Raw genomic sequence first — 14,117 nt, 5'->3', positions numbered from 1 at the left:
TGCATAGTGGGTGGTACCTCCTGGTTGGTGCTCCTTTGACTGGACATTTTTACTGTTTCTGGGGAAGGAGATCTACATCAAGCCTGCAAGGAAGGTGGTGTGAGTTGCGGCCTTTGTGTGTTCTAACAAGGGTGCTTGTGCGCTCAGTGCCATGAATGGTGACAGACGGATGTGAAACACGGTGGGTTAGCGATAAGAGCCCGGTTATACGTCACGCCGGTCAACAGCAAAACCTTGCTGAGCTGTGCAGAAGCGTTGGGCATTGAAACCTTCGCCTATTCAGTCTGTCGAAGACATTCACGTACTACTGGAGAAGTATGAAGCTCTTTTTGAAGGGATTGGGCGAATATCTGGCAAGCCGGTGAAGTTGCACATTGATGATTCGGTTCAGCCCATTGCCCTCAAACACAGACGGGTCCCATTTCACCTCAGGGAACTGGTGGACCAGGAATTGGACAATCTGGTTAAACTGGACATAATCGAGAAGGTGGAGGGCCCAACACCATTGGTGTCACCAATCAATGTTGCCCGAAAGCCGAAACAACCAGACTCTGTCCGGATTTGTGTCGACATGCGCCTACCCAATAAGGCCATCAACAGGGAGCACACCTGACAACCACAATAGACTACATCATCACAGAGCTCCAGGGTGCCAGGTTTTGCTCGAAACTTACCTCCGTGCCAGATATCGTCAGGTAGATCACAACCTTCACCGCTCATCGTGGCCTATACCGATACAAGAAACTAAGCTTCGGGGTGTCTTCAGCAGCGGAGGTGTTTCAGAACATCATTTGAGGGGCACTGGCTGACCTGGACAGCGTACTAAACATAAGCGATGATATCCTAGTGTTTGCCAAGTCTGAAGCGGAACACCTGGTCAAATTGGCAAAGGCATTTGAACACCTCCAGTCACTGGGTCTCACTCTACACCGCAACAAGTGTGAGTTCCTGAGGACGACTGAGTTGTTTGGGTTTATCTTCAGGGAGGGAGGTGTGTCCCCTGACCCGTGCAAGGTGAAGGACATTGTTAAGGCCCGCCCCCGGAGAATGTTTCAGAGGTGAGAAGTTTCCTGGGGATGGTCACATACTGTGGCCGTTTCATTAAGAACTTGGCATCAACATCTGAGCCCCTCCGGGCCCTCACTAAGAAGGACCTGACCTGGCAGTGGGGACCGCTGGAGCAGGCAGCGTTTGACGATATCAAGGGAGCTCTCGCGGCGGAAGACATCATGGCATTTTTCGATCCGGCCCTCCAGTTGGAAATAGTGGTGGACGCTAGCCCGTTTGGCCTGGGGGCGGTACTGACCCAGATAAGATGCGAATCAGGAGGTCCGCCCCGTCGCATATGCCAGTAAGGCACTGTTGGAGATGGAAGAGTGCTAATCGCAAATCGAGCGGGAGGCACTGGCTGTGCTGTGGGGCTGCCACCATTTCAGACTATACGTGCTTGGACGACCTGTGACGGTGGTAACAGATCGTAAACCACTGTTGCCCATACTGGCAGGGTCGTCCCCCAAACCACCGGCTAGGATAGAATGCTGGATGCTGGCCCTGTTGGAGTACGGGGTGTCACTGGTGTACAGGCCAGGCAGTAACAATGCCGCAGACTATCTCTCAAGACACCCTCGGGATGACACTGGCAGGTCGCAGTCCAGGTGTTCGGAAGAGGCTGATGAACACGTTTGGCTCGTGGTGGAGGCGACCAGGCCCAATTCTGTACCAGTGAAGGAACTGGAGCAGGCTTCAGCGGCGGACGACTGTTTCCGGATGCTCAAGGCAGCCATCCAGCAGGATTCATGGCGGATGGTGATAGACTCTCTGGCGGTAAGCACACAGGAGGCCAAGTGGGCACTGGAACAACTGTGGAGGGTGCGGGGTGAATTGACCTTCGCAGAGACTGAACAACTGCTGAGAGGAGACCGCATTGTGATCCTACAGAGCAGGAGGCAACAGATGATTGTTCTGGCCCATCAAGGACACCAGGGCGTGGCCAAGATCAAAGCACGCCTACGCCAGAAGGTCTGGTTCTTGGACCTCGAGCGGCGAGTGGAAGAATTTGTGGCGTCATGCGTCCGGTGCCAGGCGGCATCCCCTGCACTGAAAGAGCCTGAAATCGAGACCATGACACGAGGAGCAAGGCCGTGGGAAGTGGTCCACGCCGACTTTGGCTACACATCAAGGGGCACGCACTTTCTGGTGGTGGTGGACGAGTGGTCCTGATACCCGGAAGTGGAATTCATCGAGTCGGTGGCATTCGACATGGTGGTGGTGGCGATTGAGAAAATGTTCGCCACGCACGGGCTGCCCAGGGTGTTGTGCTCTGATAACTGCCCATCCTTTCAGGGCGAAAGCTTCGCCGGATTGATGGAGGAGTATGGCATGCACCACTGCAAAGTGACTCCATTGTGCCCAAGAGCGAATGGTGAGGCGGAGAGGATGATGCAGACTCTATACAAGGTGTTTTGTATTGCCCAGGGGCAGGGCAAAGGCCTGGAGAGGGCCCTGTGTAATTTCCTTTGTGGGTACAGAACCACCAACGGGGGTGGCCCCGGCAGAAGCCATGTTTCAGAGGTGTCCACGAGATCGTTTGCCCGAAATCGGGGAACAGGAGCCCGCAGTGATTGACAATGATCAAGTTGAGCGGCAGCGAAGTGAAAGGACGGCGCAAGAGAACACCAGGAGAGGACTGAGACCTCAGAGGCTGGCTCCCGGGGATGAGGTGCTAGTGAGGAACCGGCACCCTCAAGGATAATTGTCCCTGACCTACAAGCCGGAGCCCCTGGACGTGGTAGCGGTGAAGGGGTCCATGGTGACCGCCTCTGATGGAACTGTGTCTGTGACCAGGAACACCAGCTTCTTCAAACAGCTGGGCGAATCGAGGAATGAGACGGCACCCAGCGGGCAAGTGGTGGAGGTACCGGGCGAGGGCTCCATGAGCCTGCCAGGATCCCCAGCCCGTGAGCTGGTGGGTGAAGAGACTCCGACCCGAGATGCTGGCAGGAGATATCCCCAGAGGACGGGGCGAGGGAAACTCGCCCGTCTCACCGACTATGTGCTTGAATAGAAACTGTAAGTGGGAGTCAAGAAGATCCGGCGAACCAGGGTGGTTGTTATTAAAGGGGTCTCCGGGGTGATGTTTGCTGTGAAGTTATTTGTGTGGTAGATAGTTATCCTTCATTCATCTGTTCTGTTTGTTGTGAAAAAGGAGGAGTGTGATGTTGCCCCTTTAAGGGTTGCACGCACGCGGCGGAGAGACGTTGAACTCCGCCGCATGCAGTACAAATAAAGAGGGCTTTCCCGGCCGCACAGAGCGACCTGGGAGCCCGAACTGAGCGGACGTGTCTGTGACAGGGGTGGGGGGGGCCTCACGGACACCCGCGAGGGCTCGGGGAAACACACAACAGTAAGTGGTGTCTGTTTAACCGTGCCTTTTTACTGTTCAATCTTCGGGTGCGGACTAACCCGGTGTATTGGGGCATTATGTGATCTGTAGTCCTCCCTGCATACTGTGATGTTCCAGGAAATGACTGCTGTTCGGTGTAGTGGGGAATTATGGGATCCGCTGTCCTCCCCGCATACTGTGTTGCTCCTGGAAATGACTGCGGCTTGGGATACTTAGACGCTGACTCTACTGTAACTGAGTTGATACATGAGTTGCGTCCACCGGACCAGGACACCAGGAACTCTCTCTGCATGCATTTATGGCCGGACTGCCTTTTGGTTGTTCCTGAGCTCCATAGCTTCCTGTATTACCTGAACCTTCCATAGCTGTGCTCGTGGTTTCTGATTGCTTTACTTGGCGGCCTACCTTGTGCCCCTCGGGTCCATCCTCACACTGCAATGCGTGAAATGCTCATCCGACATGTTAAAGGATATGAGGCCGCAGCTGCAATGTCTTTTTTTATGTTGGGTTTTCCTCTTCATTTTGAGTAAATGTTATAGAGGCAGTAACCTACTTACGATAGCACAAAGCACACCACTATGACCAGTGGAAAACAAAAAAAAAACACAATACCTTTATGAAAGGACACGCTACAGCAAACAGTTGTGAATTCTACCTCTGTTTTCTACCAGCTCTTGCACCAGGCCTAACGGGCTTAACGGGGCACTTCCAAAGGCACTTCGCAAACGATGGGTGCGCAGGGGCGCGCGTGTGCCATTTTGTAGGATGATGCTTTTCTGGGGGCGTGGCTTCTAATATAATAATTTTAAAAAGCGATTTAGTACGCTATATGGCAGGGTAAGTATAAGACTTATTGTCCATTGAAGTCCACAACACTCATGTTGCATGACTTGGACCTTTCAAATTGTAACCTCATGTAATGATGTAGTCGCCTTTTCAAGATGAGGGCAGGCTTTCCCCTTAAATGTGCACTGACCTCTCAAAATGTAACCAATTGTGATGATGACAGGCCCTTCGCAAGGGCATGCGCGTAATAACTTATAAGCACTCCAATTTTTGCAGTTGAAGTCAGCGTGAGATTACGTTATTTGCCCGGGATCACACACTTGCGCTAAACAGGGATTTTAACCCACTCTGCAATTTGGGCACGGCCACCTTCTTCCACGCTTTACTTGGAACAAATACGTTTTGGGTGTCAAGACCTACAATAATACTTCCTATAGAGTTTACTTGCAAAATCCACAAATTGCATAGTAAAGCATGACAACATGAAAATACTTATAGCAGCAGCATACTGGGCCAAAATAATATCAGTGTACCTTTTTATTTTCTACATCCTGAATGGAAAACTATACTAAGCAAAGGGCAAAAAACTATGTACCCACTTTATTTTCATTGCTTTAAGACACACAATAAGAGGTATAAAAATCTCCCTTGGGTTTGGAGATTTGTCGCAAACCTCCAGCGTATTGTTATGTATGTTTTTAAGAACATTCAGCTAAGGACATCAAAGCAAGCTTTACTTTTTAGCATATCAAGCTATTAGACGTTAAGGGTATGAACACATTTTCAAAGGGTGCTTTATTGTGTTGCTCGCTTTAACTGTCACAGATTTGCAGGGTGACTGGTGGTCTTTCAGTTGGAAATTCACTGTCATGCATAAGAAAGGCTATGCTGCTGATGAAAAACGAAACGTGTTGTTGAGTTCATCAGGGGCGCAGCCTGTGTGTCTCAGGGGGGCTGCGACTCTGGTAAACGGGCAGTGCTTGAGCATCCAAGCCAAGCAGATAGATTTGCCTTGGAGGAAACAAAATGCACCTAGAAGCATGTTCCTGATCCTTTGAACTGTTAAGGGGCATGGAAGCCCCGAGCCCGCAGCTAACATTTTGGAGGGGGTGGGAGGGGTTCAGCCTGGTGAGCTCAATGATGTTGCGCTCCTGGTGTTGTATGATATTTTGCATCCCCACAGATGACCGGAATGGGCATGGTCGGAGCTACAAAGATCATCACTGGCCAATCCCAGGAACAGAGTTGTGCAAGGGCGGGCAATCACGCTGTATTTTCATATTTTTATTTTTACACTGTTTGTATGGCTGTAGCCATCTGTGGGTGGGGTATCCAAGGGAGCGTGGCTCCAAAGATTGCTGAACACTGCCCACCTCATGTTGCCATGGAGATGCAGGATTTTCTACAGCACTGGCTCTGTTGTGCTGTGATCCGACCGCAGACATGCCAACATTCCAACTCACCTGGGTGGGAGATTTCATCAGAGAAATCGAGAGTTGCACATTTTCCCATAGGGATGCATTGGGGCTAGAAGTACTTTAGGTGGGAGAACGTGAAAAATAGCAATATTTTTTCACGAAAAGTCGGGAGGGTTGGCATGTATAGGACCATGTGCTCACGGTGCACCTGGGTGATTTCTGTTTCGGGTGGGTTGCCCCCAGCAACTAAGTGCCTGGACCCCCATGCCTGGGAGTCCAGACATCATAATGTGCATGTGGGAAAATTCCATCTGCCACTAATGTTATCAGAAAAGTTAATGGGCGGGGTGGGAGGGTGTTTGGGGGCGCGAATGGCTCACAACACTCCAATCCCCCCCGCACCCCTTCTTACAATGCTGGATTCTCCCCTGCCCTATAGAAATGAAAGAAAACAGAAGGAAGTACTGGGACGAGGGAGAGGGATGTGGCAGTACAGATCTCTGGCTACACAACTCGTTGTTAAGGTCACATGACATGTTTCACTAATACTACTGCTTTCCCTGTTATTCATGGGAATGGTAGTGTATTACTGATAGGTTTTTACAGATTTCATCGCGGATGCTTTTCTCCAAGGATTAAAGTTGGAGAAGCATAATAAGAACTCCCGGTTTTGCCACAGAACATAGTTATATGATGATATCGGGCCTTGAATTAGACCCGTACTCGTATTCCTTCTGTGAATAGTCACTGCGTGGGCGGGGTCTGTCAACCTTTCCTCCTCTGGTTGTCGAGTCATTGCTGTGGGCGTGGCCTAATAGCCTCCATTGATAAGTGCCCTGTCATCTTATCTCTCTTCTGCTTCTATTGGTTAGTTGGACGTGTTATGGCTTTGACGTTCTTCCCGTCTGCCCTCTGTTTGTGGAGTCATTGTTGTCTGGGTGGGGTTTCATGTCTTCTTCTACGTTGATTGGATAATCTAACGTTGCACTGGTGCTCTGATTGGCCAAGTCGGCATACCAATGCACGTTCTCGGTCTCACTGTACCTGTCATTCAGTGTGTCTGCTTCCTGTAGTTGCTGCTCTCCTGCTCATCCATCCATGGAGTCCCCATCAGCTAACGGACCAGTCCCAGTCAAGTTGTATATTTATGATCTGTCACGGGGAATGGCCCGACGACTTAGCTCCGTTATGCTCGGTAAGGAGACTACTCGATCCGATCGGTGCTCCCGCTTCGGCTGCGTACAAGCTGCACGGCTTTGGCTATACTAACGCAAGGGGATGATGGGGCATGTGTCCAGAAGAAGGATGCTGGGGTTGTCGGAACGAACTCTGCACGAGAAGCAGTAGAAGGGGTCAGGTTTCATGCGAAAGTAGGCCTTAACGGACGAAAAAGGGGGCCGTGGATACATTTCTATGGCTTAGGTCGGCAGACTACATAAGAGCTTGCTGAGGAAAGGGGAGCTCTTTGGTGAGATGAGGTCGGGGAAGATGGCCTGTGATGGAATGCCTAAGCGACCCGGTGAAGAAGTTGAGCAAGGGGTTACGATAAAGGCTGGGGGCATCTGTCCGTTGAGAAAAGCATTTCGGTTGTGCAGGGATTGGGTTTGTGATTGCATACACCCAGACACGACCAGAATAGTCACAGAAACACACAACACTGCAAACCTGAAGCAGATTGTTACTACCTTTGGGCCAAAGATTATTTTCCATGATTCCTATTGCTTTTTCTACAGCCTTGGAAAAGGATTTTTGGACCACTACCCCGCCCCCTCCCGCCATGTCCAATCTGTTGGTTACTAGGACTGCCCATCCACACGCACCTGCATAAAGAATACTCAGACACGTCAATGCGGTTCAGGGTCCCAGTGGCGAATGACTCCTTTGGATTCCTATTTTATTGAACACGTATGCGCGAGCCTGAACGAGGCTCGCGCAGGCGTACAACTAATTGGTACGCTCCGTAACATTCCTCCTTTTCTTTAAACGAAAAACAGAACAGTAACATAAGAATATGCAACGACCCAACGTGGGTCAACTTGTATTACCACCACAGCTGCTTAGGCATTGGTGTCCATTTAAATAGTCGTGGAATCGGGCTGGACCCCTGCTCGGGTACCTCCGGCAGTTATCATTGATCCTTTGACATGTGTAACCCCCATGGGCTGGGGTTCGTACGTAAGGGACATCTTCCCCTCGCGATATCTGTTTTGCACGAACACTGTGTCTCCTACAGAAATGACCTTGCCTTGTAGATTTCTCCCGCTGCTTTTTCTCATTCCTCGCCTGCCGCTCCTCTCAAACTCGGTCATTGTCGATTTATACCTGGTTCTCTTCCCTTCACCTCAGGTATGAGACCTCTGGGGCAACGCTTAAACAGTGCCTCCACAGGTGCTACCCCAGTGGACTGGTGTGGGGTTGCCCTTACTCCCTAAGGAATTCAAACAAGTTCTGACGTAGCTCCCCTCCTCCATTCAGATAAATTCGGAATATTTTGTTTAATGTACACATAAACCTTTCCGCTTCTGTTGGCCCTTGGCCAGAGGGGTGTCACTTTTTGATGTCTGATGCCCCGGTCCTCCATGTACTTGGTAAACTGCGGGCTATGGTCCGAGCAAAGTTCTTACGGAAAACCATGTGTGGTGAAAATTTTCTCCAGAGCAAGTATGGTATGATCGCAAGTCGTAGACTCCACCAGCTCAATCTCCGGGGTACCTGGACCACTGGTCCACCACTGCCAGGAAATACGTGCCCCGCCCCGTGGACCCAAAGTCTGCATGCACGGTTCCCCACGGCTGTTCGCTCCTTTCCATAGATTGTATCGTGGGTCCCCTCTCTGCAGGGCTGGCAGCCTGACACAGAATACATAGACTCACGTGTTCGTCCACGCGCCCATGTAGGTCTGGAAACCATATTTTAGCTTGCAAACATGCCTTTGTTTTCACCGTGCCCTGGTGCCCTTTGTGGGCTAGTTCCAGTACTTTTGCAACTAAGGTGCGAGGTATGACAATCTGCTGTCCTCTCAGCATCAGCCCCTCTTCTGACATAGAGAGATCGTTTCGGACCCTCCATAGTGCTTGCATGTCTTGTTGGGCCCCCATCTCTCTCCTGGTGTTGTGGCCAGTACTCCTTTCCAATCGTGGCTGCCTGAATGATTTGAAACATCTCGTCAGTTCTCAAAGCTTCCGCTATCTCCTGAACTGTTCACGCCATGGGCATTGCTGCTTCCACAACATGACAAACCATTTCTACACATTCAATCACCCCTAGTTTCTCTTGAGTTCGGCCATACCCGGGGTGTCGAGACAAATAGTCAGCGGGTTTGTTGGTACCGGGTCGGTACTGTAGTTTTACCCCATATTCGATCAGGGACAACATCCACCGCTCTATCTGAGGGGGTGGCTTCGAGGACCCACCCGCCATGATTGGGATCAGTGGCTTGTGGTCCATGATGACCACCACAGGTTTCCCCAGAATGTATAGTATGAAGTGCTTACAACCCCATAGGATGGCTAGTGCTTCTGCAAATATATTTTCTCTGTGTCAGAGCCTTGCTGGCATACGCAATTGGATGCATCTGTCCTTGGGTGTCTGCCTGTAGTAGCACCACGCCCAGTCCTACCGGGCTGGTGTCCACCACGATCTCTGACTCTCTCTCGGGATTAAAGAAGGCCATCGTTTCACTGCCCGTCAGTGCTGCTTTAATGTCTTCAAATGCTTTGTTCTCTGGTGGTCCATTCCCAGATGACATCACTTCTAGTAAGCACTCTCTACGGCTCTGACAGACGCCAGATCCCGGATGAACCGACCACAGTAGTTCACCATACGTAGGAAACTCCTGCCCTCCGAGGGTGTTTCTGGGGCCGCTGCCTCTTGTATGTCCCGCACTTTCTCTGGGTCCGGAGATATGCCCCCTGCGTGGAATATAATAAACCCAAAGAATTCAGTTCGGTCTTTGCAATGCTCACATTTACCTTTATGTAACATGAGGCCTAGGTTTTTGATCCTGTTCAATGTCTTTTCTAGTCTCTTCATATGTTCCGCTTCTGAGGAAGCAAAAACCAAGATATCGTCGCTTAAATGTATGACTCCTTTAAGTCCAGCCAGGGCACCTCAGATGACGTTTTGGAAAACTTCGGCAGCTGACGAGATGCTGAAGCTTAACCCTTTTGAACTGATATAGGCCCTTGTGTGTAGTGAAAGTCAATATATAGCGGGACTCGGGGTGTAGCTCCAGCTGATGATACCCAGAGCGGAGGTCCAATTTAGATAATACTCTGGCACCCTGGAGTTCGCCCACTTTATCATCCGTTAAGTGTCTCATCGGAGTTAAGTGTCTCTCTTTTCTGATTGCCATGTTGGGCAGCCGGATATCGACACAAATGCGTACGGCCTCCGGCTGTTTGGGTTTCGCCGCTACCACAATTGGGGAGACCCATGGGGTGGGGCCTTTGACCTTTGCAATAATGTCCATATCCACGAGAGCGTGTAACTCCTGTTCGACTTGCGTCTTCAGGTGAAACGGGATTCTCCTGTGCTTCAGTGCTGTTGTCCTCACGGACACGTTGATGTGAAGACGTATGTAGTCCCCCCTTGAGCGTGCCCACGCCTCTGAAGATGTCTGCATAACGTTCCATGATGTGATTAATGTCTGTCAGATACACTGACATGGCGAAATCAACAATGTCCAGCGCCTCTGAGGCCGCACAGCTTAGTAGTGAATGGGAGCTCACTTCCGTGACAAAGAACCTGGCCTTTATAGCATTCTGTCTGTGGGTGACTGACGCCACAAATTCCCCTTTTAGTGGTAGGGGTGTGTCTCCCTCAAAGGTGTAGATTCTTGCTTGGGTGCCCTCAAGCACTGGCGGGCCTGTTAGAGCCGCATAATGTTCCGCCGCTAAAACACACACTGATGCTCCCGTGTCAATTAAAACTGGGGTTGGGGTTTCTCCGATGTTGACCATGCATGTAGGCTGCCTTTGCTTCCTTGTGCCCGATGCTATATTTGATATGAAGAACACTTCTTCCTCTTCCTCCTCCTCTGCGATGTCCAGTTCTTGTAGACCTTGTTCTACCGCCGCAACATTTTTAGACTTTCTTGGGTTACCACTGCCAACCCTTGCTGGGCCCCAGGACGTAGCCACTGGTACTGCTGCTCTGCACACTCTTGTGTAATGTCCTGGCACGCCACAACGGCCACATATTGTAGTCTTTGCTGGACACTTGCCCGCATGTGGGAGATCATAACCACAGTACTGACATGGATGTGGGATGTTGGGGTTCTGAGGTCCTTCAGGCTTTTTCTGATTCCAGCGCTGCTTTTGAGAGGCTGAGGGACCTATGGCAAAAGCCTCTTCACACTTCCCCGGGCAGACGGCTGCATATCCAGGCTCCCCTGCTCTCCGCCAGTTCATATGCACGCCCCATGTCCAAAATTTGTGCCAGCGCCAGGCTGGGCTCACGGAGTACCTGCCTTCTCAACTTCCCCGAGCTGCATGTGTACCATGCCTTCCTCATTCTCCCACCTGCATGTGCCGGCCAATTGTCTTAACCTCCCACAGAACTGGTCCAATGTCCCCAGACTGTTTCTCCGCACACATGACAAACCTGTCATAATCCATATTTGCTAGAGGTAGGAAATGGTTTTGTAGGGCAGTCTTAACAGCTGCAAATCTCGTCACCTGCGAGTTCAGGGATTCAAAAATCTGATGCACCTCCGATCCTGCCCAGTACAGCATGGTTGCCACCTTTGCGTTGTCCTCCATCTCACCGTTGGCTGTAAAGAATATTTCAGCTTCTTCACTCATAATAACCATTTGGGACTGAGCTTGGACGTGGGCCCTGATAGGTCAAATTCGGGCATGGACGCCAAAGTACCCTGTTGTCTGCGTGGCACTGGCGCTGGGGCAATAGCTGCATCTTCCTGTTCGCCCATGCTGTCAGACCGCACAAGCACCCCACGGCCGCAAGTCTGTCTCCTGACGATGAAGTACACCCCAGTGATGTGATTCCTCAATGTGCAAGACGTGGACAGCACCTGTGGCCAGGATCTTTACTGTGGCAGGATCGTGGTATGTGTGATACCAGCATATCACTTCAAATTCAATGATTCATAGCCATCTGGTGCCAGATAGTTGTGAGGGTTCCAGAGAAAAAACACGATCGGCGCGCGAGCACCCTTTTGGGCCGCAACCGTCGTGTTAAATATGCCAAAATGGCATAGGAATCAGCACTTCGTGAGCGTGTCGGATCACCTCTTCCTCGGTCTAGAATGTCCTTCTGAGGATTCCGCCCACCCCACTTAGCATCTTCCTCGTTGCAATGTTGGTTACCAGGATTGCCCCAGGTCGCCCATCCACACGCACACGCACCTGCATAAAGAATACTTGGACACGTCCGTGCGGTTCAGGGTCCCAGCGGCGAATGACGCCTTTGGGTTCCTATTTTATTGAACTCGCATGCGCGAGCCGGAACGAGGCTCGCGCATGCGTACAACTAATTAGTGTGCTCCGTAACACAATCGTTGCAGTCCAACTTGTTTTGAAAGCAGCCACATACATCCCAATATTATGCATTCCAAAATGATCCATTCCATTTCAGAGAAAGTTGTCACGTTGTGGTTTTTAACTTTGCCTTTTGGGACTTGTACTCCTAGATTTATAATGTAGAAACACCCAGGACTGCAAGTCCCAGTATGTAGAGTTAAAACCAGGACTGGATAAAAGTCTCCACTTTTATTAAAAAATCTTTTTCCAATTGTTTCGTTTGGTGACTGGCCGTTATGTACGGGGGTACTGTGTGCTACAGGCTCCCGTTGGAGCCCACACATGCATGCACTGACAAACCCGTGACATCCATGGTATAAATTAGTTTACAAAAATTGATTAGCAGAGTTTGCTAATTAAAATGTTCTTGACCAGCAAACACCCATTTTATTAGCAACGGTATACTAATATTTTTAATATCACCAGAAGCTTTCTACCCAAGACATAAAACAAGTAACACTACAGCATGTTTGTGTACTAATTAAGTCAAGACATTTGTGAAAAAGCGTCGGGTCTTGCAAATTCTTTAAAATTCTGCTAGACCTACTGGTCTACTTAGTTTATCTACTCGACCTAAGATAAATGCACTCGACCCATGGCAACGAATGACAAAAAATGGTTGGCGCCCCCTCGCTCATTATGGATGACGTGCCCTGGCAATACCTCTCAAAAGAACCGAATTCTACTGCAATATACTTGTGCCACCACTTTCTTCCAGCATGCAGTCAAATATTATTTAAGCGCAGCTGAGGGCTCGTTCCTCTGTGCGTATACATTATTCTGCGGCCAATGCCTGGCACAGTGCTACCAGCCGGTCTCATCCCACCATTCTGCAAGCGGCAGCCAGCGTAACTGCCATATCTCACATAAAGGTGTGGTCTTTTGCTAAGCAGATGCCCATCCTTATTGCTTCACTAGCTGACTCAGCCACTGCAATGCATTTAAAATAACTAGGTGGCTAGATTACTCAGCCAGTTATTTCAGAGTTGTGAGGGGAAACCTACCCCTTGATTAAGCATCCCATGCTACTTCACCTCATGGGTGATGCCTTCAACTCTCTTCCGAATACCAGGTATGGGGACGACTGCATACACAATGAGAGCTCTATCTGCAGTTTCAGTCACAGATTAAGAAAGATTTGTACAGTGCCAAGCTACTCAAAGCAAGCAAATCCCTTGATGCATTCCATGCCAAAGAGCAGCACCTTGCCAAGTGCTACAAATGAAGTAGCCCTTATGATTAAATCCATGTACGCAGGTGTGCAAAATGGTCAACATTTGGTTTACAAGGTTCAAAATGGCACATGAAATACCCGAGAAAAATCCCACATGATGTGAGTTTGTTCAAATAAACAATTGACAGTCTTATCTAGCACCAATTTTAATGATTACCTTGACTCTACATGTGTCCGCCCTGCTTGGAGACAGTAAAGGAAGCAAAAGGTAGGCTATCTCAACCTAACCATTTTTAAAATGCAGAGGGATTAAAGTTGTTCATTATTCTGCAACGAAGACAATTGATTTTACGTTGGTTAGTGCAGAAAATGACAGAGAATGAAACTGAAACACAAGGAGATGATTTGACCAATATCAAAAAAATGTCTTCATGTAGAGAAGGCATGGTTAGGATCTCGATGTTCTGGTTTCTAAGCCAGTATGTCAGTTCCACATATTTCTAAGCATGCGCACCCTTTTCAGATGAGAGAACCAAAGCGGAGCAGTAATTATATCTGCCCCATAATTCCTGCTAAAACTTGCAAAGCTAGAGTAAATCTATTTTATTTGGATTTCTCCATTATCATCACTTCAAAAGTACAGTCATAAACAAAGCCATACTGACTTTTAACATTTGACAAATCAGACTGGTTGAATCCCAGGGCTGCAAAGCACTTCAGTGGTTGCAACAACCTAGGAGTGGTAATTGCTCTATCGTAATGATACCAATGACTGTAACCCAGACCTTCTGAAA

General features: G+C 49.5%; 1 protein-coding gene across 2 annotated transcripts in view; it reads left to right on the top strand.

Moving 5' to 3' along the window:
* DESI1 (desumoylating isopeptidase 1) overlaps positions 1–14,117 on the top strand; it is a 378,189-nt gene that overhangs the window by 135,426 nt on the left and 228,646 nt on the right. Inside the window, exon 1 of one of the 2 annotated variants that reach the window (XM_069652771.1) lies at positions 6,632–6,802. The exons of the other annotated variant lie outside the window; for it this stretch is intronic. Coding sequence (XP_069508872.1) covers positions 6,706–6,802 — 97 coding nt within the window. The 5' untranslated portion in view covers positions 6,632–6,705. Of the gene's footprint in view, positions 1–6,631; positions 6,803–14,117 lie in introns of those variants that run through there. 2 annotated transcript variants of the gene reach the window in all.

This window comes from Ambystoma mexicanum, chromosome 3p, assembly GCF_040938575.1.
Source record: "Ambystoma mexicanum isolate Mex_15411 chromosome 3p, UKY_AmexF1_1, whole genome shotgun sequence".
Lineage (NCBI taxonomy): Eukaryota > Metazoa > Chordata > Amphibia > Caudata > Ambystomatidae > Ambystoma > Ambystoma mexicanum.
Note: the sequence above shows the minus strand (reverse complement) of the source record. Positions and strands in the feature narration are given on the sequence as shown.